This window comes from Pseudophryne corroboree, chromosome 1 (genome assembly GCF_028390025.1).
Source record: "Pseudophryne corroboree isolate aPseCor3 chromosome 1, aPseCor3.hap2, whole genome shotgun sequence".
Taxonomy (NCBI): domain Eukaryota; kingdom Metazoa; phylum Chordata; class Amphibia; order Anura; family Myobatrachidae; genus Pseudophryne; species Pseudophryne corroboree.
This window is the reverse complement of record NC_086444.1, coordinates 1,029,230,074-1,029,252,643: the sequence shown is the minus strand read 5'-3', so window position 1 is coordinate 1,029,252,643 and position 22,570 is coordinate 1,029,230,074. Positions and strand designations below refer to the sequence as shown.

Sequence of the window (22,570 nt, the reverse complement as noted above, 5' to 3'; positions counted from 1 at the left end):
TATATGATCTGCTGATGCGATGTATGACACGCGGGGCCGCGCATCGCATTGTAAGGGTCCATAAAAAGTGTATGATATGCACACGATGCATCTTATGACGCATCGATATCGTATAGGTGCAAGGCCGGCTTATGGAGGATCTCAGGGGAGATGGAAAAAGAAATGGAGAGGTACAGTTGGATATCCTGAGATTTACAGGTTTACTATTGCTACAATGCTAAACCATTGAATACTGCTATATAAATGAGAATGCCATGAAAATATGTACATCAAGCGCCTAATTCAGGTTGGATCGCTATTGAAATAGAAATTGCGATTTTCTTAATCCTGCTTCTGCTAAAAATTGCATGTGAAGAGCCGCCCAGAAAGGTAGACACACACTGATGCAATCACAGAGTTGCGATGCATATGCAGAAATCGAGTACCATCGACAAGTGCGGTTGACTCAGGGCTACTCAGAATAATGAGAATGCAGTCGCACCGGTGCCATATTTTCAGTATCAATCCATTGCAACTGACGTCAGATATAGGTCCCAAAAACAGTCATGATCCACCTGCATTTTTCCAACTACTCCCCACAAACGCCATGTTAACACCCGCGAACGGTCACTTCCTGATAATCAAATTGTGATTGCAATTTAGCCACCACGCAATACGTTTGCAGCGCATGTGCAGTCTGCTGATAATCGGCTTATTTGCGATTTTGCAACTGAAGCTGAATAAAGCCCCACGTTTGCAATCCCATTCAAATGATTCCCTCTGTGTCTCCAATACCAGGATACCATTGTAATTCCTGAAGTGATCACAGTTCTCATCAAAATGTCCATGATAAATGGGTGTACACAACCTGTGGCACTCCAGCTGCTGTGGAACTACACCTCCCAGCATGCCCTGCCTTAGTTTTAGCATTTTCTAAAAGTAAAACTGGGGTAGGTACTGTTGAGATGAGTAATTCCACAGGTTGCCTAGCCCCGTGTTATACCACCCAATTCTCTGTAATGTTACTTGGTGTGCAACAGCAGCATACACCAATACCAAACACATCCTTGTGCTCAACACCCCATTTTATCAAACCTTTCTTTGCGGAGAAGTGTCACCCCATGTATACCTGTTTATGTCTGCTAGTACAACTGTTTCCACATTTATTAATTTTAAGCAAAATTAAAGAAATGTTTAAGAGTTAATGTTCCTAATATTTAATTTAGGACTCAAAAAAAAATATCCCCGACGGGATGTTACATTTTGGAGGGTTGGGTATGCCTGCACACACGTGCTCACTGTAAAACATTATTTGTTACCGGGTTAGCAGAGGATCTGTGAAAGCTGTGGCTGCTTCGCGCTTGTATTATGATGTATTATTTAAGTACAGTCCCGTACAAATGGGGCGATACAGTAAACAACGCCGCTCATTCTGACTCTACCTGAGCGATATCGTTTACTATATTGTCCGGTGTGTATGCTGTAAACGATGAACGATGCGCAGCCCCGCAGGTCATTAACGACCTTTGGTGTCAGCTGTGCAAGTCATTCAATTTAGACTCATCGTCCAAAGCTGTATGCACGGCCCAGCCGTGGCATGATGTCACTGTGCGATATCGCACATAATGTATGCCCACATCGGGCGGCCTGGGCTGGGAGCGGTACAGACTAGGTGGAGCACATCGCCTAGTGTGTACCCACCTTAACTGTCTGTTTCATTGTAACAATAATTAAAAAAAAAACAGCAGATATACCATGACAGAAAGTAATGGAACAAAAATGTATGTGACAACACTGGAGCAAATGTACTAAACTTTTGGGAGTGATAAAGTTCTAAGCAACCAGCTCCTGACATTTTTCAAACCCAGACTGTAATATGGCAGGAGCTGATTGGCTGTTATTTTATCTCTCTCCAAAACTTAGTACAACTCCCTCATTGATATGAGAAGCAATGCAGCATGATGCAGCAGAGGATCCATGATCATGATGATGATGATGACGACTCTGATACAGTGGGACAGTAAGCACCTGATGTAGATAAGCAGAGCATTATTACCAGATAGGATGAGAGGAGCAGTCACACACACATCGGGTTACCCGTGTCAGTGCAGTGCAGCCAGGGTGGGGGAGATTCTCCTCTGCACTCTGCTCCAGCACTTCCCCCGGATCCACAACACCGAACGTTCAACACACTCACTTGTCACACTCCCAGCTCTGCTCAGTCAGCTGACACAGCCGCACAGCCTACTGGGATCTTATCCCGCCGCCATATTTACATTGGGCACCCAGCCCAGATTCAGATGTAATACATCAGTCGATGCGTCAGGTGGCTAACGGCGGCTATTTCACGCAGAGGTTGCATTACAAAGATAAATGGCTTTATGCACACGTTGTTGTTGTTATTATTTCCGCAAAATTGTGCTATGGCGACATTTCCAGGGTTCTCTTAGTTCTCCCTTAACAAAAATGGATGCCAGATGAGCACTGAGCAGTGGCTCCTGCGTAATGACGTCACGATGGCGCATGCGTGGTGTATGTGGCTGCTGCCAGTGCATGGGAGACACGGCTACTTCTCGTAGTACTGTGAACAGTGAGCTGGCACCCATGTGGTAGGAGGGCAACAACAGCACCCTGCACATCTAGCTGCTACCTCACTGTCACCATGGCTGCCAATGAGGACCAGGAGGTGAGTGTGTATGGCCTGTACAGCAGAATGCAGTTATACTGTAGCAGTACCACCCCAACCAGCATACACTGAGCTACAGCCAATCTCAGGGACTGTTCCACACTTACCCTACACACTCTAGCAAGACAATGTCATTATACCAGTGCTGTATGGTTTTATCAGGGAATGACACCTGGACCTAGGATATATTGACATTTCCTCTAATTTTGTGGCCTGTAATTCACCAAAGCTCTCACACTATTCTGATGGAAATGTACTGGACCGCACCCACCAACCTGGCTTGACAGGTATTAGTGAATAGTATAAAATACTTATTTTAAAATTTAATAAGGGGCTTATATTTTGACAAGCATCAGCCTGTAAAAGTGTAAAGACAATAAAATAAGTCTGCTGTGGCATATGTTGTTGCTGATGTGGCTGTTTGTACATTGAGGGGAGCCACTGACCTGTGTTGTGCCATGCTGTTTCATAGAACTATGGCTGTGTCCAGTGAGTTACTGTGGAAACAGTTTGCTAAGTAAAAATGTCTTCTTTTACATAAATGAGTTTCTGATTCATACTATTAATTGAAATATTCTCAGAAACTAGGTTCTTGGTGTGTGATGAGCAACCGCAACTATGTTTCTCTGACGTCCTAGTGGATGCTGGGGACTCCGTAAGGACCATGGGAATAGACGGCTCCGCAGGAGACTGGGCACATCTAAAGAAAGATTTAGGTCTATCTGGTGTGCACTGGCTCCTCCCCCTATGACCCTCCTCCAAGCCTCAGTTAGATTTCTGTGCCCGGCTGAGCTGGATGCACACTAGGGGCTCTCCTGAGCTCCTAGGAAGAAAGTGTTTGTTAGGTTTTTTATTTTCAGTGAGACCTGCTGGCAACAGGCTCACTGCATCGAGGGACTAAGGGGAGAAGAAGCGAACCTACCTAAGTGGTGGTAGCTTGGGCTTCTTAGGCTACTGGACACCATTAGCTCCAGAGGGATCGAACACAGGACCCGACCTCGTCGTCCGTTCCCGGAGCCGCGCCGCCGTCCCCCTTACAGAGCCAGAAGCAAGAAGGTGGTCCGGAAAATCGGCGGCTGAAGACTTCTGTCTTCTCCAAGGTAGCGCACAGCACTGCAGCTGTGCGCCATTGCTCCTCATGCACACCACACACTTCGGTCACTGATGGGTGCAGGGCGCTGGGGGGGGGGGCGCCCTGAGCAGCAATACTGACACCTTGGCTGGCAAACTGGCACCATATATAGCCCCAGAGGCTATATAGGTGCTTTTTAACCCCTGCCAGAATCCATAAAAATGCGGGAGAAAGTCCGCGAAAAAGGGGCGGAGCTATCTCCTTTCAGCACACTGGCGCCATTTTTCCCTCACAGCTCCGTTGGAGGGAAGCTCCCTGGCTCTCCCCTGCAGTCAATACTACAGAAAGGGTTAAAAAGAGAGGGGGGGGAGGCACAATTTAGGCGCAGTATACAATATATATAGGCAGCTATAAGGGAAAACACTCTTTTCTCTGACGTCCTAGTGGATGCTGGGAACTCCGTAAGGACCATGGGGAATAGCGGGCTCCGAAGGAGGCTGGGCACTCTAGAAAGATTTATGACTACCTGGTGTGCACTGGCTCCTCCCACTATGACCCTCCTCCAAGCCTCAGTTAGATTTTGTGCCCGGCCGAGGTTGGATGCACACTAGGGGCTCTCCTGAGCCCTTAGAAAGAAAGTATAGATTTAGGTTTTTTATTTTCAGTGAGACCTGCTGGCAACAGGCTCACTGCAGCGAGGGACTAAGGGGAGAAGAAGCGAACTCGCCTGCTTGCAGCCGGATTGGGCTTCTTAGGCTACTGGACACCATTAGCTCCAGAGGGATCGACCGCAGGCCCAGTCCTTGGTGTTCGGTCCCGGAGCCGCGCCGCCGTCCCCCTTACAGAGCCAGAAGCAAGAAGCGGTCCGGAAAATCGGCGGCAGAAGACATCAGTCTTCACCAAGGTAGCGCACAGCACTGCAGCTGTGCGCCATTGCTCCTCACACACACTTCACACTCCGGTCACTGAGGGTGCAGGGCGCTGGGGGGGGGGGGCGCCCTGAGAAGCAATAATAACACCTTGGCTGGCAAAAATACCACAATATATAGCCCCAGAGGCTATATATGTGGAAAATACCCCTGCCAGAATATAGAAAAAAGCGGGAGAATAGTCCGCGGAAAAGGGGCGGAGCTATCTCCCACAGCACACTGGCGCCATTTCTCCTTCACAGATCCGCTGGAAGGAAGCTCCCTGGCTCTCCCCTGCAGTCTACACTACAGAAAAGGGTAAAAACAGAGAGGGGGGGCACTAAATTTAGGCGCAGTATAAATTATATAGAAAAAGCAGCTATAGGGGACATAACTCAGTTAGTCCCTGCATTATATAGCGCTCTGGTGTGTGCTGGCATACTCTCACTCTGTCCCCCCAAAGGGCTTTTGTGGGTCCTGTCCTCAGTTGGAGCATTCCTTGTGTGTGTGCGGTGTGTCGGTACGGCTGTGTCGACATGTTTGATGAGGATAATGATGTGGAGACGGAGCAGATGCCTTTAGAAGGGATGTCACCCCCTGCGGGGCAGACACCTGAGTGGATGAGCTTATGGAAAGAAATGAGTGCACGTATAGACTCCTTACATAAGAAATTTGACGACATGCCAAATGTGGGACAGCCGACTTCTCAGCTCGTGCCTGTCCAGGCGTCGCACAGGTCATCAGGGGCTCTAAAACGCCCGCTACCTCAGACCGCAGACCCAAATGTCGACTGATACTGACACCAGTGTCGACGACGATGAGTCTAACCTGATGCCCACTAAGGCCATTCACTGCATGATTGAGGCAATGAAAGAGGTGTTACACATTTCTGATATAAATACAGGTACCACTAAAAAGGGTATTATGTTTGGGGAGAAAACTACCCGTAGTTTTTCCCCCATCAGATGAATTGAATGAAGTGTGTGAAGAAGCGTGGGCTTTTCCTGATAAAAAATTGGTAATTCCTAAGAAGGTACTAATGGCGTTCCCTTTCCCGCCAGAGGATAGGTCACGTTGGGAAACACCTCCTAGGGTGGATAAAGCGCTCACACATTTGTCTAAAAAGGTGGCACTACCGTCTCCGGATACGGCCGCCCTCAAGGAACCTGCTGATAGAAAGCAGGAGGCGATCCTGAAGTCTGTATATACACACTCAGGCATTATACTTAGGCCAGCTATTGCGTCAGCTTGGATGTGCAGTGCTGCCGCTGCGTGGTCAGATAAACTGTCAGAAAATATTGACACATTAGACAGAGACACAATCCTGTTAACCATAGACCATATAAAAGACTCAGTCTTATATATGAGAGATGCACAGAGGGAAATCTGCCGACTGGCATCTAAAGTAAGTGCATTGTCCATTTCTGCTAGGAGAGGCTTATGGACTCGCCAGTGGACAGGAGATGCAGATTCTAAAAGGCACATGGAAGTGTTGCCATATAAGGGTGAGGAATTATTTGGGGATGGTCTCTCGGACCTAGTTTCCACAGCAACGTCTGGGAAGTCAGCATTTTTACCCCATGTCCCCTCACAGCCTAAGAAGGCGCCGTTTTATCAGGTTCAGTCCTTTCGGACCCAGAAAAACAGGCGTGGAAAAGGCGGGTCTTTTCTATCCAGAGGCAGAGGTAGGGGAAAAAGGCTGCAACAAACAGCAGGTTCCCAGGAGCAAAAGTCCTCCCCCGCTTCTTCTGCCAAGTCCGCCGCATGACGGTGGGGCTCCACAGGCGGAGCCAGGTACGGTGGGGGGCCGCCTCAAGAATTTCAGCGATCAGTGGGCTCGCTCACAGGTGGATCCCTGGATCCTTCAAATAGTATCTCAGGGGTACAAACTGGAATTCGAGGCGTCTCCACCCCACCGGTTCCTAAAATCTGCCTTGCCGATTGCTCCCTCAGACAGGGAGGCGGTGCTAGCGGCAATTCACAAGCTGTATTCCCAGCAGGTGATAATCAAGGTACCCCTACTTCAACAAGGCCGGGGTTACTATTCCACACTATTTGTGGTACCGAAACCGGATGGTTCGGTGAGACCCATTTTAAATTTGAAATCCTTGAACACATACATAAAGAAATTCAAGTTCAAGATGGAATCGCTCAGGGCGGTTATTGCAAGCCTGGACGAGGGGGATTACATGGTATCCCTGGACATCAAGGATGCTTACTTGCATGTCCCCATTTACCATCCTCACCAGGAGTACCTCAGATTTGTGGTACAGGATTGCCATTACCAATTCCAGACGCTGCCGTTTGGACTGTCCACGGCACCGAGGGTATTTACCAAGGTTATGGCGGAAATGATGATACTCCTTCGAAAAAAGGGAGTTTTAATTATCTCGTACTTGGACGATCTCCTAATAAAAGCGAGGTCCAAGGAACAGTTGTTGGTGGGAGTAGCACTATCTCAGGAGGTGCTGCACCAGCACGGCTGGATTCTGAATATCCCAAAGTCACAGCTGGTTCCGACGACACGGCTACTGTTCCTGGGTATGATTCTGGATACAGTCCAGAAGAAAGTGTTTCTCCCGGAGGAGAAAGCCAGGGAGTTGTCATCTCTAGTCAGAGACCTCCTGAAACCAAAACAGGTATCAGTGCATCGCTGCACGCGGGTCCTGGGAAAGATGGTGGCTTCTTACGAAGCAATTCCCTTCGGCAGGTTCCATGCCAGAATCTTTCAGTGGGACCTGTTGGACCAGTGGTCCGGATCGCATCTTCAGATGCATCGCTTAATAACCCTGTCTCCAAGAACCAGGGTGTCTCTACTGTGGTGGCTGCAGAGTGCCCATCTTCCAGAGGGCCGCAGGTTCGGCATACAGGACTGGGTCCTGGTGACCACGGATGCCAGCCTTCGAGGCTGGGGGGCAGTCACACAGGGAAGAAACTTCCAAGGACTATGGTCGAGTCAGGAGACTTCCCTTCACATAAATATTCTGGAACTAAGGGCCATCTACAATGCCCTAAGTCAAGCAAAATCCCTGCTCCCACACCAGCCGGTGCTGATCCAGTCAGACAACATCACGGCAGTCGCCCATGTAAATCGACAGGGCGGCACAAGAAGCAGGATGGCGATGGCAGAAGCCACAAGAATTCTCCGATGGGCGGAGAATCATGTACTAGCACTGTCAGCAGTGTTCATTCCGGGAGTGGACAACTGGGAAGCAGACTTCCTCAGCAGACACGACCTCCACCCGGGAGAGTGGGGACTTCATCCAGAAGTCTTCCAGATGCTGGTAAACCGTTGGGAAAAACCACAGGTGGACATGATGGCGTCCCGCCTCAACAAAAAGTTAAAATAAGATTTTACTTACCGATAAATCTATTTCTCGTAGTCCGTAGTGGATGCTGGGGACTCCGTAAGGACCATGGGGATATAGCGGCTCCGCAGGAGACAGGGCACAATAATAAAAGCTTTAGGATCAGGTGGTGTGCACTGGCTCCTCCCCCTATGACCCTCCTCCAAGCCTCAGTTAGGATACTGTGCCCGGACGAGCGTGCATAATAAGGAAGGATATTGAATCCCGGGTAAGACTCATACCAGCCACACCAATTACACCGTACAACCTGTGATCTGAACCCAGTTAACAGTATGATAACAACGAAGGAGCCTCTGACAAGATGGCTCACAACAAGAATAGCCCGATTTTTGTAACAATAACTATGTACAAGTATTGCAGACAATCCGCACTTGGGATGGGCGCCCAGCATCCACTACGGACTACGAGAAATAGATTTATCGGTAAGTAAAATCTTATTTTCTCTGACGTCCTAGTGGATGCTGGGGACTCCGTAAGGACCATGGGGATTATACCAAAGCTCCCAAACGGGCGGGAGAGTGCGGATGACCCTGCAGCACCGAATGAGAGACTCCATGTCCTCCTCAGCCAGGGTATCAAATTTGTAGAATTTAGCAAACGTGTTTGCCCCTGAGCAAGTAACTGCTCGGCAAAGTTGTAAAGCCGAGACCCCTCGGGCAGTCGCCCCAGATGAGCCCCCTTCCTTTTGGAATGGGCTTTTACAGATTTTGGCTGTGGCAGGCCTGCCACAGAATGTGTAAACTGAATTGTATTACAAATCCAGCGAGCAATCGTCTGCTTAGAAGCAGGAGCACCCATCTTGTTGGGTGCATACAGGCTAAACAGCGAGTCAGATTTTCTGACTCCAGCCGTCCTGGAAACATATTTTTCAGGGCCCTGACAACGTCAAGTAACTTGGAGTCTTCCAAGTCCCTAGTACCCGCAGGTACCACAATAGGTTGGTTCATGTGAAAAACAGAAAACACCTTAAGGAGAAATTGAGGACGAGTCCTCAATTCTGCCCTGTCAGAATGAAAAATTAATTAAGGGCTTTATATATGATAAAGCCGCCAATTCTGACACACGCCTGGCTGAAGCCAGGGCTAATAGCATCGTCACCTTCCATGTGAGATATTTTAAGTCCACAGTGGTGAGTGGTTCAAACCAATGTGACTTTAGGAAACTCAAAACAACATTGAGATCCCAAGGTGCCACTGGGGCACAAAATGAGGCTGTATATGCAGTACCCCTTTTACAAACATCTGAACGTCAGGCACTAAAGCCAGTTCTTTCTGGAAGAAATTCGACAGGGCCGAAATTTGAACCTTAATGGACCCTAATTTTAGGCCCATAGACAGTCCTGTTTTCAGGAAATGTAGGAAACGACCCAGTTGGAATTCCTCTGTAGGGGCCTTCTTGGCCTCACACCACGCAACATATCTTCACCAAATGCGGTGAAAATGTTTTGCGGTTACATCCTTCCTGTCTTTGACCAGGGTAGGGATGACTTCATCTGGAATGCCCTTTCAGGATCCGGCGTTCAACCGCCATGCCGTCAAACGCGGCCGCGGTAAGTCTTGGAACAGACAAGGCCCCTGCTGGAGCAGGTCCTTTCTTAAAGGTAGAGGCCACGGGTCTTCCGTGAACATCTCTTGAAGTTTCGGGTACCAAGTCCTTCTTGGCCAATCCGGAACCACGAGTATCGTTCTTACTCATCTCCCTCTTATGATTCTCAGTACTTTTGGTATGAGAGGCATAGGAGGGAACACATACTCTGACTGGTACACCCACAGTGTTACCAGAGCGTCCACCGCTATTGCCTGAGGGTCCCTTGACCTGGCGCAATATCTGTCTAGTTTTTTGTTCAGGCGGGACGCCATCATGTCCACCTTTGGTTTTTCCCAACGGTTTACAATCATGTGGAAGACTTCCCGATGAAGTCCCCACTCTCCCGGGTAGAGGTCATGCCTGCTGAGGACGTCTGCTTCCCAGTTTTCCACTCCCGGAATGAACACTGCTGAGAGTGTTATCACATGATTTTTCGCCCAGCGAAGAATCCTTGTAGTTTCTGCCATTTCCCTCCTGCTTCTTGTGCCGCCCTGTTTACGTGGGCGACTGCCGTGATGTTGTCCCACTGGATCAATACCGGTTGACCTTGAAGCAGAGGTCTTGCTAAGCTTAGAGCATTGTAAATTGCCCTTAGCTCCAGTATATTTATGTGGAGAGAAGTCTCCAGACTTGATCACACTCTCTGGAAATTTTTTCCTTGTGTGACTGCTCCCCAGCCACTCAGGCTGGCATCCGTGGTCACCAGGACCCAGTCCTGAATGCCGAATCTGCGGCCCTTTCATAGATGAGCACTCTGCAGCCACCGCAGAAGAAACACCCTTGTCCTTGGAGACAGGGTTATCCGCTGATGCATCTGAAGATGCGATCCGGACCATTTTTCCAGCAGATCCCACGGAAAGGTTCTTGCGTGAAATCTACCGAATGGGATCGCTTTGTAAGAAACCACCATTTTTCACAGGATCCTTGTGCAATGATGCACTGATACTTTTCCTGGTTTTAGGAGGTTCCTGACTAGCTCGGATAACTCCCTGGCTTTCTTCTCCGGGAGAAAACATCCTTTTCTGGACTGTGTCCAGAATCATCCCTAGGAACAGTAGACGTGTCGTCGGAAAAAACTGCGATTTTGGAATATTTAGAATCCACTCGTGCTGTCGTAGAAATACTTAAGATAGTGCTACTCCGACCTCCAACTGTTCTCTGGACCTTGCCTTTATCAGGAAAGCGTCCATATTTCTTTTAAGAAGAATCATCATTTCGGCCATTACCTTGGTAAAGACCCGGGGTGCCGTGGACAATCCAAACGGCAGCGTCTGAACTGATAGTGACAGTTCTGTACCACGAACCTGAGGTACCCTTGGTGAGAAGGCAAATTTGGACATGTAGGTAAGCGTCCCTGATATCCAGTGACACCATATCGTCCCCTTCTTCCTGGTTCGCTATCACTACTCTGAGTGACTCCATCTTGATTTGAACGCTTGTTCAAATATTTCAGATCTCACCGAGCCGTCTGGCTTCAGTACCACAATATAGTGTGGAATAATACCCCTTCCCTTGTTGTAGAAGGGGTACTTTGATTATCACCTGCTGGGAATACAGCCTGTGAATTGTTCCCAATACTGCCTCCCTGTCGGAGGGAGACGTTGGTAAAGCAGACTTCAGGAACTTGTGAGGGGGAGACGTCTCGAATTTCCAATGTACACCTGGGATACTACGTGTAGGATCCAGGAGTCCACTTGTGAGTGAGCCCCCTGCGTGCTGAAACTCTTGAGATGACCCCCTACCGCACCTGAGTCCGCTTGTACTGCCCCAGCGTCATGCTGCGGACTTGGCAGAAGCTGTGGAGGGCTTCTGTTCCTGGGAATGGGCTGCCTGCTGCAGTCTTCTTCCCTTTCCTCTACCCCTGGGCAGATATGACTGGCCCTTTTGCCCGCCTGCCCTTATGGGGACGAAAGGACTGAGACTGAAAAGACGGTGTCCTTTTCTGCTGAGATGTGACTTGGGGTAACAAAAGGTGGATTTTTCAGCTGTTGCCATGGCCACCAGGTCCGATGGACCGCCCCTTTATACGGCAATACTTCCATGTGCCGTCTGGAATCTGCATCACCTGACCACTGTCGTGTCTTCGTCTGGCAGATATGGACATCACATTTACTCTTGATGCCAGAATGCAAATATCCCTCTGCGCATCTCGCATATATAGAACTGCATCTATAGTCAATAAAATCTTGTCCCTGTCAAGGGTATCAATATTTTCAGTCAGGAAATCCGACCAAGCCCCCTCAGCGCTGCACATCCAGGCTGAGGCGATTGCTGGTCGTAGTATAACACCAGTATGTGTGTATATACTTTTAGGATATTTTTCAGCTTCCTATCAGCTGGCTCCTTGAGGGCTGCCGTATCTGGAGACGGTAACGCCCCTTGTTTTTATAAGCGTGTGAGCGCCTTATCCACCCTAAGGTGTGTTTCCCAACTCGCCCTAACTTCTGGCGGGAAAGGGTATACCGCCAATAATTTTCTATCGGAGGAAACCCACGTATCATCACACACTTCATTTAATTTATCTGATTCAGGAAAAACTACAAGTAGTTTATTCACACCCTACATAATACCCTTATTTGTGGTACTTGTAGTATCAGAAATATGTAACACCTCCTTCATTGCCCTTAACATGAAATGTGTGGCCCTAAAGGAAAATACATTTGTTTATTCACCGTCGACACTGGAGTCAGTGTCCGTGTCTGTGTCTGTGTCAACCGACTGAGGTAAATGGGCGTTTTTACAAGCCCCTGACGGTGTCTGAGACGCCTGGACAGGTACTAATTTGTTTGCCGGCCGTCTCATGTCGTCAACCGACCTTGCAGCGTGTTGACATTATCACGTAATTCCTAAATAAGCCATCCATTCCAGTGTCGACTCCCTAGGGAGTGACATCACCAATACAGGCAATTTGCTCCGCCTCCTCACCAACATCGTCCTCCTACATGTCGACACACACGTACCGACACACAGCACACACACAGGGAATGCTCTGATAGAGGACAGGACCCCACTAGCCCTTTGGAGAGACAGAGGGAGAGTTTGCCAGCACACACCAAAAACGCTATAATTATACAGGGACAACCCCTTATACAAGTGTTTTCCCTTATAGCATTTTTATATATGTAATCATATCGCCAAATAAGTGCCCCCCCTCTCTGTTTTAACCCTGTTTCTGTAGTGCAGTGCAGGGGAGAGCCTGGGAGCCTTCCTCACAGCAGAGCTGAGCAGGAAAATGGTGCCGTGTGCTGAGGAGAATAGGCCCCGCCCCCTTTTCGGCGGGCTCTTCTCCCGGAGTTGTGAGATCTGGCAGGGGTTAAATACATCCATATAGCCTCAAGGGCTATATGTGATGTATTTTAGCCATAAAAAGGTTTTATACATTGCTGCCCAGGGCGCCCCCCCCAGCGCCCTGCACCCTCAGTGACAGTTGGTGACTGTTGGTGAAGTGTGCTGACAACAATGGCGCACAGCTGCAGTGCTGTGCGCTACCTTAAGAAGACTGAAAGTCTTCTGCCGCCTGTTTCTGGACCTCTGGACCTCTTCAACTTCGGCATCTGCAAGGGGGGTCGGCGGCACGGCTCCGGGACGAACCCCAGGGTGAGACCTGTGTTCCGACTCCCTCTGGAGCTAATGGTGTCCAGTAGCCTAAGAAGCAAATCCATCCTGCACGCAGGTGAGTTTACTTCTCTCCCCTAAGTCCCTCGTAGCAGTGAGCCTGTTGCCAGCAGGTCTCGCTGAAAGAAAAAAACCTAACTTAAACTTTTATTCTAAGCAGCTCAGGAGAGCCACCTAGATTGCACCCTTCTCGGCCGGGCACAAAAATCTAACTGAGGCTTGGAGGAGGGTCATAGGGGGAGGAGCCAGTGCACACCACCTGATCCTAAAGCTTTTATTATTGTGCCCTGTCTCCTGCGGAGCCGCTATATCCCCATGGTCCTTACGGAGTCCCCAGCATCCACTAGGACGTCAGAGAAAAAGAAATTGCGCCAGGTCAAGGGACCCTCAGGCGATAGCTGTGGACGCTCTAGTGACACCGTGGGTGTACCAGTCGGTTTATGTGTTCCCTCCTGCCTCTCATACCAAAGGTATTGAGAATAATAAGAAAGCGAGGAGTAAACACAATTCTCGTGGTTCCGCATTGGCCAAGACGAGCGTGGTATCCGGAACTTCAAGAGATGCTCTCAGAGGACCCGTGGCCTCTACCGCTCAGACAGGACCTGCTACAGCAGGGGCCCTGTCTGTTCCAAGACTTACCGCGGCTGCGTTTGACGGCATGGCGGTTGAACACCGGATCCTAAAGGAAAAGGGTATTCCGGAAGAAGTCATTCCTACGCTTATTAAGGCCAGGAAAGATGTTACGGCAAAGCATTATCACCGCATATGGCGGAAATATGTTGCATGGTGCGAGGCCAAAAAGGCCCCAACAGAGGAATTTCAACTAGGTCGATTTCTGCATTTCCTGCAAGCAGGAGTGAATATGGGCCTAAAACTAGGCTCCATTAAAGTACAGATCTCGGCTCTGTCGATTTTCTTTCAAAAAGAACTAGCTTCAGTACCTGAAGTTCAGACATTTGTGAAAGGAGTGCTGCATATTCAGCCCCCGTTTGTGCCTCCTGTGGCACCTTGGGATCTCAACGTGATGTTGAGTTTCTTAAAATCACATTGGTTTGAGCCACTAAGAACCGTGGATCTGAAATATCTCACGTGGAAAGTGGTCATGTTATTGGCCTTGGCTTCAGCCAGGCGAGTGTCAGAATTGGCGGCTTTATCATGTAAAAGCCCTTATCTGATTTTCCATATGGATAGGGCAGAATTGAGGACTCGTCCCCAATTTCTCCCTAAGGTGGTGTCAGCGTTTCACCTGAACCAGCCTATTGTGGTGCCGGCGGCTACTAGGGAATTGGAGGACTCCAAGTTGCTAGACGTTGTCAGGGCCCTGAAAATATATGTTTCCAGGACGGCTGGAGTCAGAAAATCTGACTCGCTGTTTATCCTGTATGCACCCAACAAGCTGGGTGCTCCTGCTTCTAAGCAGTCTATTGCTCGCTGGATTTGTAGTACAATTCAGCTTGCACATTCTGTGGCAGGCCTGCCACAGCCAAAATCTGTAAATGCCCATTCCACAAGGAAGGTGGGCTCATCTTGGGCGGCTGCCCGAGGGGTCTCGGCTTTACAACTTTGCCGAGCAGCTACTTGGTCAGGGGCAAACACGTTTTCAAAATTCTACAAATTTGATACCCTGGCTGAAGAGGACCTGGAGTTCTCTCATTCGGTGCTGCAGAGTCATCCGCACTCTCCCGCCCGTTTGGGAGCTTTGGTATAATCCCCATGGTCCTTACGGAGTTCCCAGCATCCACTAGGACGTCAGAGAAAATAAGAATTTACTCACCGGTAATTCTATTTCTCGTAGTCCGTAGTGGATGCTGGGCGCCCATCCCAAGTGCGGATTGTCTGCAATACTTGTAAATAGTTATTGTTAACTAAAGGGTTATTGTTGAGCCATCTGTTGAGAGGCTCAGTTGTTTTCATACTGTCAAACTGGATATAGTATCACGAGTTGTACGGTGTGATTGGTGTGGCTGGTAAGAGTCTTACCCGGGATCTAAATCCTTCCTTATTATGTCAGCTCGTCCGGGCACAGTGTCCTAACTGAGGCTTGGAGGAGGGTCATAGTGGGAGGAGCCAGTGCACACCAGGTAGTCCTAAATCTTTCTAGAGTGCCCAGCCTCCTTCGGAGCCCGCTATTCCCCATGGTCCTTACGGAGTTCCCAGCATCCACTACGGACTACGAGAAATAGAATTACCGGTGAGTAAATTCTTATTATATGTGATATCCCTGTGATATATAGCGCCCTGGTGTGTGCTGGCATACTCTCACTCTGTCTCCCCAAAGGGCTTTGTGGGGTCCTGTCCTCTGTCAGAGCATTCCCTGTGTGTGTGCTGTGTGTCGGTACGGCTGTGTCGACATGTATGAGGAGGATAAGGATGTGGAGGCGGAGCGAATGCCTGTAAATGTGATGTCACCCCCTGCGGGATCGACACCGGTGTGGTTGGACTTATGGAAGGATTACGTGAAAGTGTCAACTCCTTACACAAAAGGTCGACGACACAGAACAGCCGGCTACTCAGCTTGTGCCTGTTCCAGCATCTCAAATGTCATGGGGGGCTCTAAAAACGCCCGCTACCTCAGATGGCAGAAACAGATGTCGACACGGATACCGACTCCAGTGTTGACGACGATGAGACTAGTGTACCCTCCAAATAGGTCCACCCGTTACATGATTGAGGCAATGAAAAATGTATTACACATTTATGATAATACCCCAGGTACCACATAAAAGGGTATTATGTTGGTGAGAGAAAACTACCAGTAGTTTTTCCTGCATCTAAGAAAATAAAATGAGGTGTGTGAGGAAGCGGTAAGAAATTGATCATTTCTAAACTGTAATTGGCAGCGTACCCTTTCCCGCCAGAGGATAGGTCACGTTGGGAAACGCCCCATAGGGTAGATACAGCGCTTACACGCTTATCAGAAAAAGTGGCACTACCGTCTCCGGATACGGCCGCCCTGAAGGAACCTGCTGATAAAAAGCAGGGGGTTACCCTGAAAGATATAGTCACACACTCGGGCATTATATTGCGACCAGCCATTGCTTCGGCATGGATGTGCAGTGCTCCCGCTGCGTGGTCAGATTCCCTGTCGGAAAATTACTATGGATAGGGACAATATTTTGCTGACAATAGAGCATATAAAAGACGTGGTCTTATACATGCGTGATGCACAGAGGGATATTTGCCGGCTGGCATCAAAAATAAGCGCTAGGTCCATTGCCGCCAGACGGGGGTTATGGACTCGGCAATGGTCAGGCGATGCCGACTCGAATCGGCACATGGACGTTTTGCCCTATAAGGGGGTAAAACTGTTTGGGGATGGTCTTTCAGACCTCGTTTCCACAGCTACTGCTGGGAAATCGACTTTTTTGCCACAGGCTTCCCCACAACAAAAGAAAGCACTGTATCAAGTACAGTCCTTTCGGCCCCAGAAAAGTAAGAGGGCTAGAGGCTCATCCTTTCTGCCGAGAGGCAAAGGTAGAGGAAAAAGCTGCAGCACACAGCTAGTTCCCAAGAGCAGAAGTCCTCCCTGCGTCCGGTAAGTCCACAGCATGACGCTGGGGCTGCTCAGGCGGACCTGGGTACGGTGGGGGCCCGTCTCAGAAATTTCAGCGCCCAGTGTGCTCTCTCACATGGATCCCTGGGTCCTTCAAGTAGTATCTCAGGGGTACAGGCTGGAGTTCGAGACGTTCTTCCCCCCGCCGTTTCCTAAAATCTGCCTTACCGGCACCTCCCTCTGCCAGGGAGGCGGTGTTGGTGGCTATTCAACACTATAATCACAACAAGTGATTGTCAAGGTGCCCCTCCTTCAGCAAGGAAGGGGTTACTATTCCACAATGGTTGTGGTACCGAAACAGAACGGTTCGGTGAGACCCATCTTAAAATTAAAATACTTGAACTTTTATATCAGAAGATTCAAGTTCAAGATGGAATCGCTCAGGGCGGTTATTACGAGCCTGGATGAGGGGGATTACAGGGTCTCCCTGGACATCAAGGATGCGTACCTGCATGTCCCCATTTACCCTCCTCACCAGGAGTACCTCAGATGTGTGGTACAGGACTGTCACTATCAGTTCCAGACGCTGCCGTTGGAGTTGTCCACGGCACCGAAGGTCTTTACCAAGGTAATGGCCGAAATGATGATACTCCTTCGCAAGAAGGAAGTTTTTATTATCCCGTACTTGGACGATCTCCTGATAAAGGCGAGGTCCAAAGAACAGTTGGTAGTGGGGGTAGCACTCTCTCGGGAAGTGCTACAACAGCACGACTGGATTATCAATATTCCAAAATCACAGCTGGTCCCGACGACACGTCTTCTGTTCCTGGGAATTATTCTGGACACAGACCAGAAAAGAGTGTTTATTCCAGTGGAAGCACACGAGTCCTGAAAAAAAATGGTAGTTTCGTACGAAGCATAATTCCATTCGGAAGGTTCCACGTAAGGACGTTCCAGTGGGACCTGTGGGACAAATGGTCCGGGTCCCATCTACAGATACAACAGCGGATAACCCTGTCGGTAAGAAACAGGTTGTCACTGCTGTGGTGGCTGCAGAGGGCTCAATTACTAGAGGGCCGCAGATTCGGAATACAGGACTGGGTCCTGGTGACCACGGAGGCCAGCCTTCGGGGCTGGGGTGCAGTCACACAGGGAAGAAATTTCCAAGGAGATTTCGCTTCACATAAATATTCTGGAGCTAAGGGCCATTTACAATGCCCTATGCCAAGCAAGGCCCCTGCTTCAGAACCAGCCGGTACTGATCCAATCAGACAATATCACGGCGGTCGCCCATGTAAACAGACAGGGCGGCACAAGAAGCAGGATGGCGATGGCAGAAGCCACAAGGATTCTCCGATGGGCGACCTACACCCGGGAGAATGGGGACTTCTTCCAGAAGTTTTCCAAATGCGGGTAAACCGTTGGGAATGACCACGGGTGGACATGATGGCGTCCCGCCTCAACAAAAAGTTGAAAAGATATTGCGCCAGGTCAAGGGACCCTCAGGCGATCTCTGTGGACGCTCTAGTGACACCGTGGGTGTACCAGTCGGTTTATGTGTTTCCTCCTCTACCTCTCATACCCAAGGTACTGAGAATAATAAGAATGCGAGGAGTGAAAACCATACTCGTGGTTCCGGATTGGCCAAGAAGAGCTTGGTACCCGGAACTTCAAGAGATGCTGGCAGAGGACCCTTGGCCTCTGCCGCTCAGACAAGACCTGCTGCAGCAGGGACCCTGTCTGTTCCAAGACTTACCGCGGCTGCGTTTGACGGCATGGCGGTTGAACACCGGATCCTAAAGGAAAAGGGTATTCCGGAGGAAGTCATCCCTACCCTGATCAGAGCCAGGAAGGATGTCACCGCAAGACATTATTACCGCATTTGGCGGAAATATGTTGCTTGGTGTGAGGCCATGAAGGCCCCGAAGGAGGAATTTCAACTGGGTCGATTCCTACACTTCCTGCAAGCAGGGGTGACGTTGGGCCTCAAATTGGGGTCCATCAAGGTCCAGATTTCGGCTCTGTCGATTTTCTTTCAGAAAGAACTGGCTTCACTGCCTGAAGTTCAGACTTTTGTCAAAGGAGTTCTGCATATTCAGCCTCCTTTTGTGCCCCCAGTGGCACCTTGGGATCTCAATGTGGTTTTGGCATTCCTGAAATCACATTGGTTCGAACCACTTAAGACTGTGGAATTGAAATATCTCACGTGGAAAGTGGTCGTACTGTTGGCCCTGGCTTCGGCCAGGCGGGTTTCAGAATTGGCGGCTTTGTCTTGAAAAAGCCCTTATCTGATTTTCCAGATGGATAGGGCAGAATTGAGGACTCGTCCTCAGTTTCTCCCGAAGGTGGTCTCAGCTTTTCACTTGAACCAACCTATTGTGGTGCCTGCGGCTACTAGGGACTTGGAGGATTCCAAGTTGCTGGACGTAGTCAGGGCCCTGAAAATTTATGTTTCCAGGACGGCTGGAGTCAGAAAAACTGACTCGCTGTTTATCCTGTATGCACCCAACAAGCTGGGTGCTCCTGCTTCTAAGCAGTCTATTGCGCGCTGGATTTGTAGCACTATTCAGCTGGCGCATTCTGCGGTAGGATTACCGCAGCCTAAATCAATAAAAGCCCATTCCACAAGGAAGGTGGGCTCATCTTGGGCGGCTGCCCGAGGGGTCTCGGCTTTACAACTTTGCCGAGCAGCTACTTGGTCAGGGGCAAACACGTTTGCAAAATTCTACAAATTTGATACCCTGGCTGAGGAGGACCTGGAGTTCTCTCATTCGGTGCTACAGAGTCATCCGCACTCTCCCGCCCGTTTGGGAGCTTTGGTATAATCCCCATGGTCCTTACGGAGTTCCCAGCATCCACTAGGACGTTAGAGAAAATAAGAAATTTACTCACCGGTAATTCTATTTCTCGTAGTCCGTAGTGGATGCTGGGCGCCCATCCCAAGTGCGGATTGTCTGCAATACTTGTAAATAGTTATTGTTAACTAAAGGGTTATTGTTGAGCCATCTGTTGAGAGGCTCAGTTGTTTTCATACTGTCAAACTGGATATAGTATCACGAGTTGTACGGTGTGATTGGTGTGGCTGGTAAGAGTCTTACCCGGGATTCTAAATCCTTCCTTATTATGTCTGCTCGTCCGGGCACGGTGTCCTAACTGAGGCTTGGAGGAGGGTCATAGTGGGAGGAGCCAGTGCACACCAGGTAGTCCTAAATCTTTCTAGAGTGCCCAGCCTCCTTCGGAGCCCGCTATTCCCCATGGTCCTTACGGAGTTCCCTGCATCCACTACGGACTACGAGAAATAGAATTACCGGTGAGTAAATTCTTATTTTTTATTTTACAGTGAGATCTGCTGGCAACAGACTCACTGCAGCGAGGGACTAAGGGGAGAAGAAGCGAACCTACCTAACTGGTGGTAGCTTGGGCTTCTTAGGCTACTGGACACCATTAGCTCCAGAGGGATCGACCGCATGGAACCGGCCATTGATGTTCGGTCCCGGAGCCGCGCCGCCGGCCCCCTTACAGAGCCAGAAACAAGAAGAATCCGGAAAATCGGCGGCAGAAGACATCAGTCTTCACCAAGGTAGCGCACAGCACTGCAGCTGTGCGCCATTGCTCCTCATACACACTTCACACTCCGGTCACTGAGGGTGCAGGGCGCTGGGGGGGGGGGGGGGGCGCCCTGAGAAGCAATAAATACACCTTGGCTGGCAAATATATCACAATATATAGCCCCAGAGGCTATATATGTGATAAATACCCCTGCCAGAATCCATAAAAAAGCGGGAGAAAAGTCAGCCAAAAAGGGGTGGAGCTATCTCCCTCAGCACACTGGCGCCATTTCTCCCTCACAGCTCCGCTGGAAGGAAGCTCACTGGCTCTCCCCTGCAGTCTACACTACAGCAAAGGGTAAAAAAGAGAGGGGGGGCACTAAATTTAGGCGCAATATACATATAGCAGCTATAAGGGGATATAATTTAGTTAATCCCTGATTTATATAGCGCTCTGGTGTGTGCTGGCATACTCTCACTCTGTCTCCCCAAAGGGCTTTGTGGGGTCCTGTCTTCTGTCAGAGCATTCCCTGTGTGTGTGCGGTGACTCGGTACGGCTGTGTCGACATGTTTGATGAGGAAACTTATGTGGAGGAGGAGCAGGTGCCTATAAATGTGTTGTCACCCCCTGCGGGGCAGACACCGGAGTGGATGGACTTGTGGAAGGAATTACGTGAAAGTGTCGACTCCTTACATAAAAAATTTGACGACATGCCAAATGCGGGGCAGCCGGCTTCTCAGCCCGTGCCTGCCCAGACGTCTCAAAAGTCATCAGGGGCTCTAAAACGCCCGCTACCTCAGATGGCAGACACAGATGTCGACACGGATACTGATACCAGTGTCGACGACGAAGAGACTAATGTAATGTCCAGTAGGGCCACTCGTTATATGATTGAGGCAATGAAAAAATGTTTTACACATTTCTGAGGTGACCCCAGGTACCACAAAAAAGGGTATTATGTTTGGGGAGAAAAAACTACCAGTAGTTTTTCCCCCTTCTGAAGAATTGAATGAAGTGTGTGAACTAGCGTGGGCTTCCCCCGATAAAAAATTGGTAATTTCAAAAAAATTACTAATGGCGTACCCTTTCCCGCCAGAGGATAGGTCACGTTGGGAAACACCCCCTAGGGTGGATAAAGCACTTACGCGCTTATCAAAAAAGGTGGCACTGCCGTCCCAGGATATGGCCGCCCTAAAGGACCCTGCTGACAGAAAGCAGGAGGCTCTCCAGAAAGCTATATATACACACACTGGTATTATACTGAGACCAGCTATTGCCTCAGCATGGATGTGCAGTGCTGCAGCTGCATGGTCAGACTCCCTGTCAGAAAACATTGACACCCTAGACAGGGACACTATATTGCTAAACGTAGAGCATATTAAAGACGCTGTCTTTTACATAAGAGATGCACAGAGGGATATTTGCCGGCTGGCATCAAAAATAAGTGCACTGTCCATTTGTGCCAGGAGAGGGTTATGGACCCGGTAGTGGACAGGTGATGCAGATTCTAAAAGGCACATGGAAGTTTTGCCTTATAAGGGTGAGGAGTTGTTCGGGGATGGTCTTTCAGACTTATTGTCCACGGCAACAGCTGGGAAGTCACCATTTTTGCCACATGTCCCCTCACAACCAAAGAGAGCACCGTATTATCAGGTGCAGTCCTTTCGCCCCCAAAAGAGCAGACGGGGTAGAGGCGCGTCCTTTCTGCCCAGAGGCAGAGGTAGGGGAAAAAAGCTGCAGCATACAGCCACTTCCCAGGAACAAAAGTCCTCCCCCGCTTCTGCTAAGTCCGCCGCATGACGCTGGGGCTCAGCAGGCGGAGCCAGGTACGGTGGGGGGCCGTCTCAAAAACTTCAGCAATCAGTGGGCTCGCTCTCAGGTAGATCCCTGGATCCTTCAAGTGGTCTCTCAGGGGTACAGGCTGGAATTCGAGACATCCCCCCCCCCCCCCCCCCCCCCGCCGTTTCCTCAAATCTGCCTTACCAACGACTCCTTCAGACAGGGAGGCTGTGTTAGAGGCAATTCACAAGCTGTATTCCCAGCAGGTGATAGTCAAGGTGCCCCTACTTCAACAAGGACGGGGTTACTATTCAACAATGTTTGTGGTACCGAAACCGGACGGTTTGGCGAGACCCATTTGAAATTTGAAATCCTTGAACACATATTTAAGAAAATTCAAGTTCAAGATGGAATCGCTCAGGGCGGTTATTGCAAGCCTGGAAGAGGGAGATTACATGGTATCTCTAGCAGTGATCGCAAAAACGCGCTATAGCGCGTTTTTTACCCGTTTTTGATGACATGGGACTCCAGTTT

At 49.4% G+C, this 22,570-nt stretch overlaps 2 protein-coding genes across 4 annotated transcripts in view; one reads left to right on the top strand and one right to left on the bottom strand.

The window, feature by feature from the left end:
* Nucleotides 1-22,570, bottom strand: part of TRAPPC11 (trafficking protein particle complex subunit 11) — a 153,388-nt gene that overhangs the window by 116,170 nt on the left and 14,648 nt on the right. The window contains exon 1 of one of the 3 annotated variants that reach the window (XM_063920702.1): nucleotides 2,177-2,294. The exons of 1 other annotated variant lie outside the window; for it this stretch is intronic. The gene's annotated coding sequence lies outside the window, so the exon portion shown is untranslated. One more of the 3 variants, XM_063920700.1, reaches the window with a different exon arrangement.
* Nucleotides 2,499-22,570, top strand: part of RWDD4 (RWD domain containing 4) — a 125,901-nt gene continuing 105,829 nt past the window's right edge. Inside the window, exon 1 of the mRNA XM_063920703.1 lies at nucleotides 2,499-2,665. Coding sequence (XP_063776773.1) covers nucleotides 2,642-2,665 — 24 coding nt within the window. The 5' untranslated portion in view covers nucleotides 2,499-2,641. The remainder of the gene's footprint in view (nucleotides 2,666-22,570) is intronic.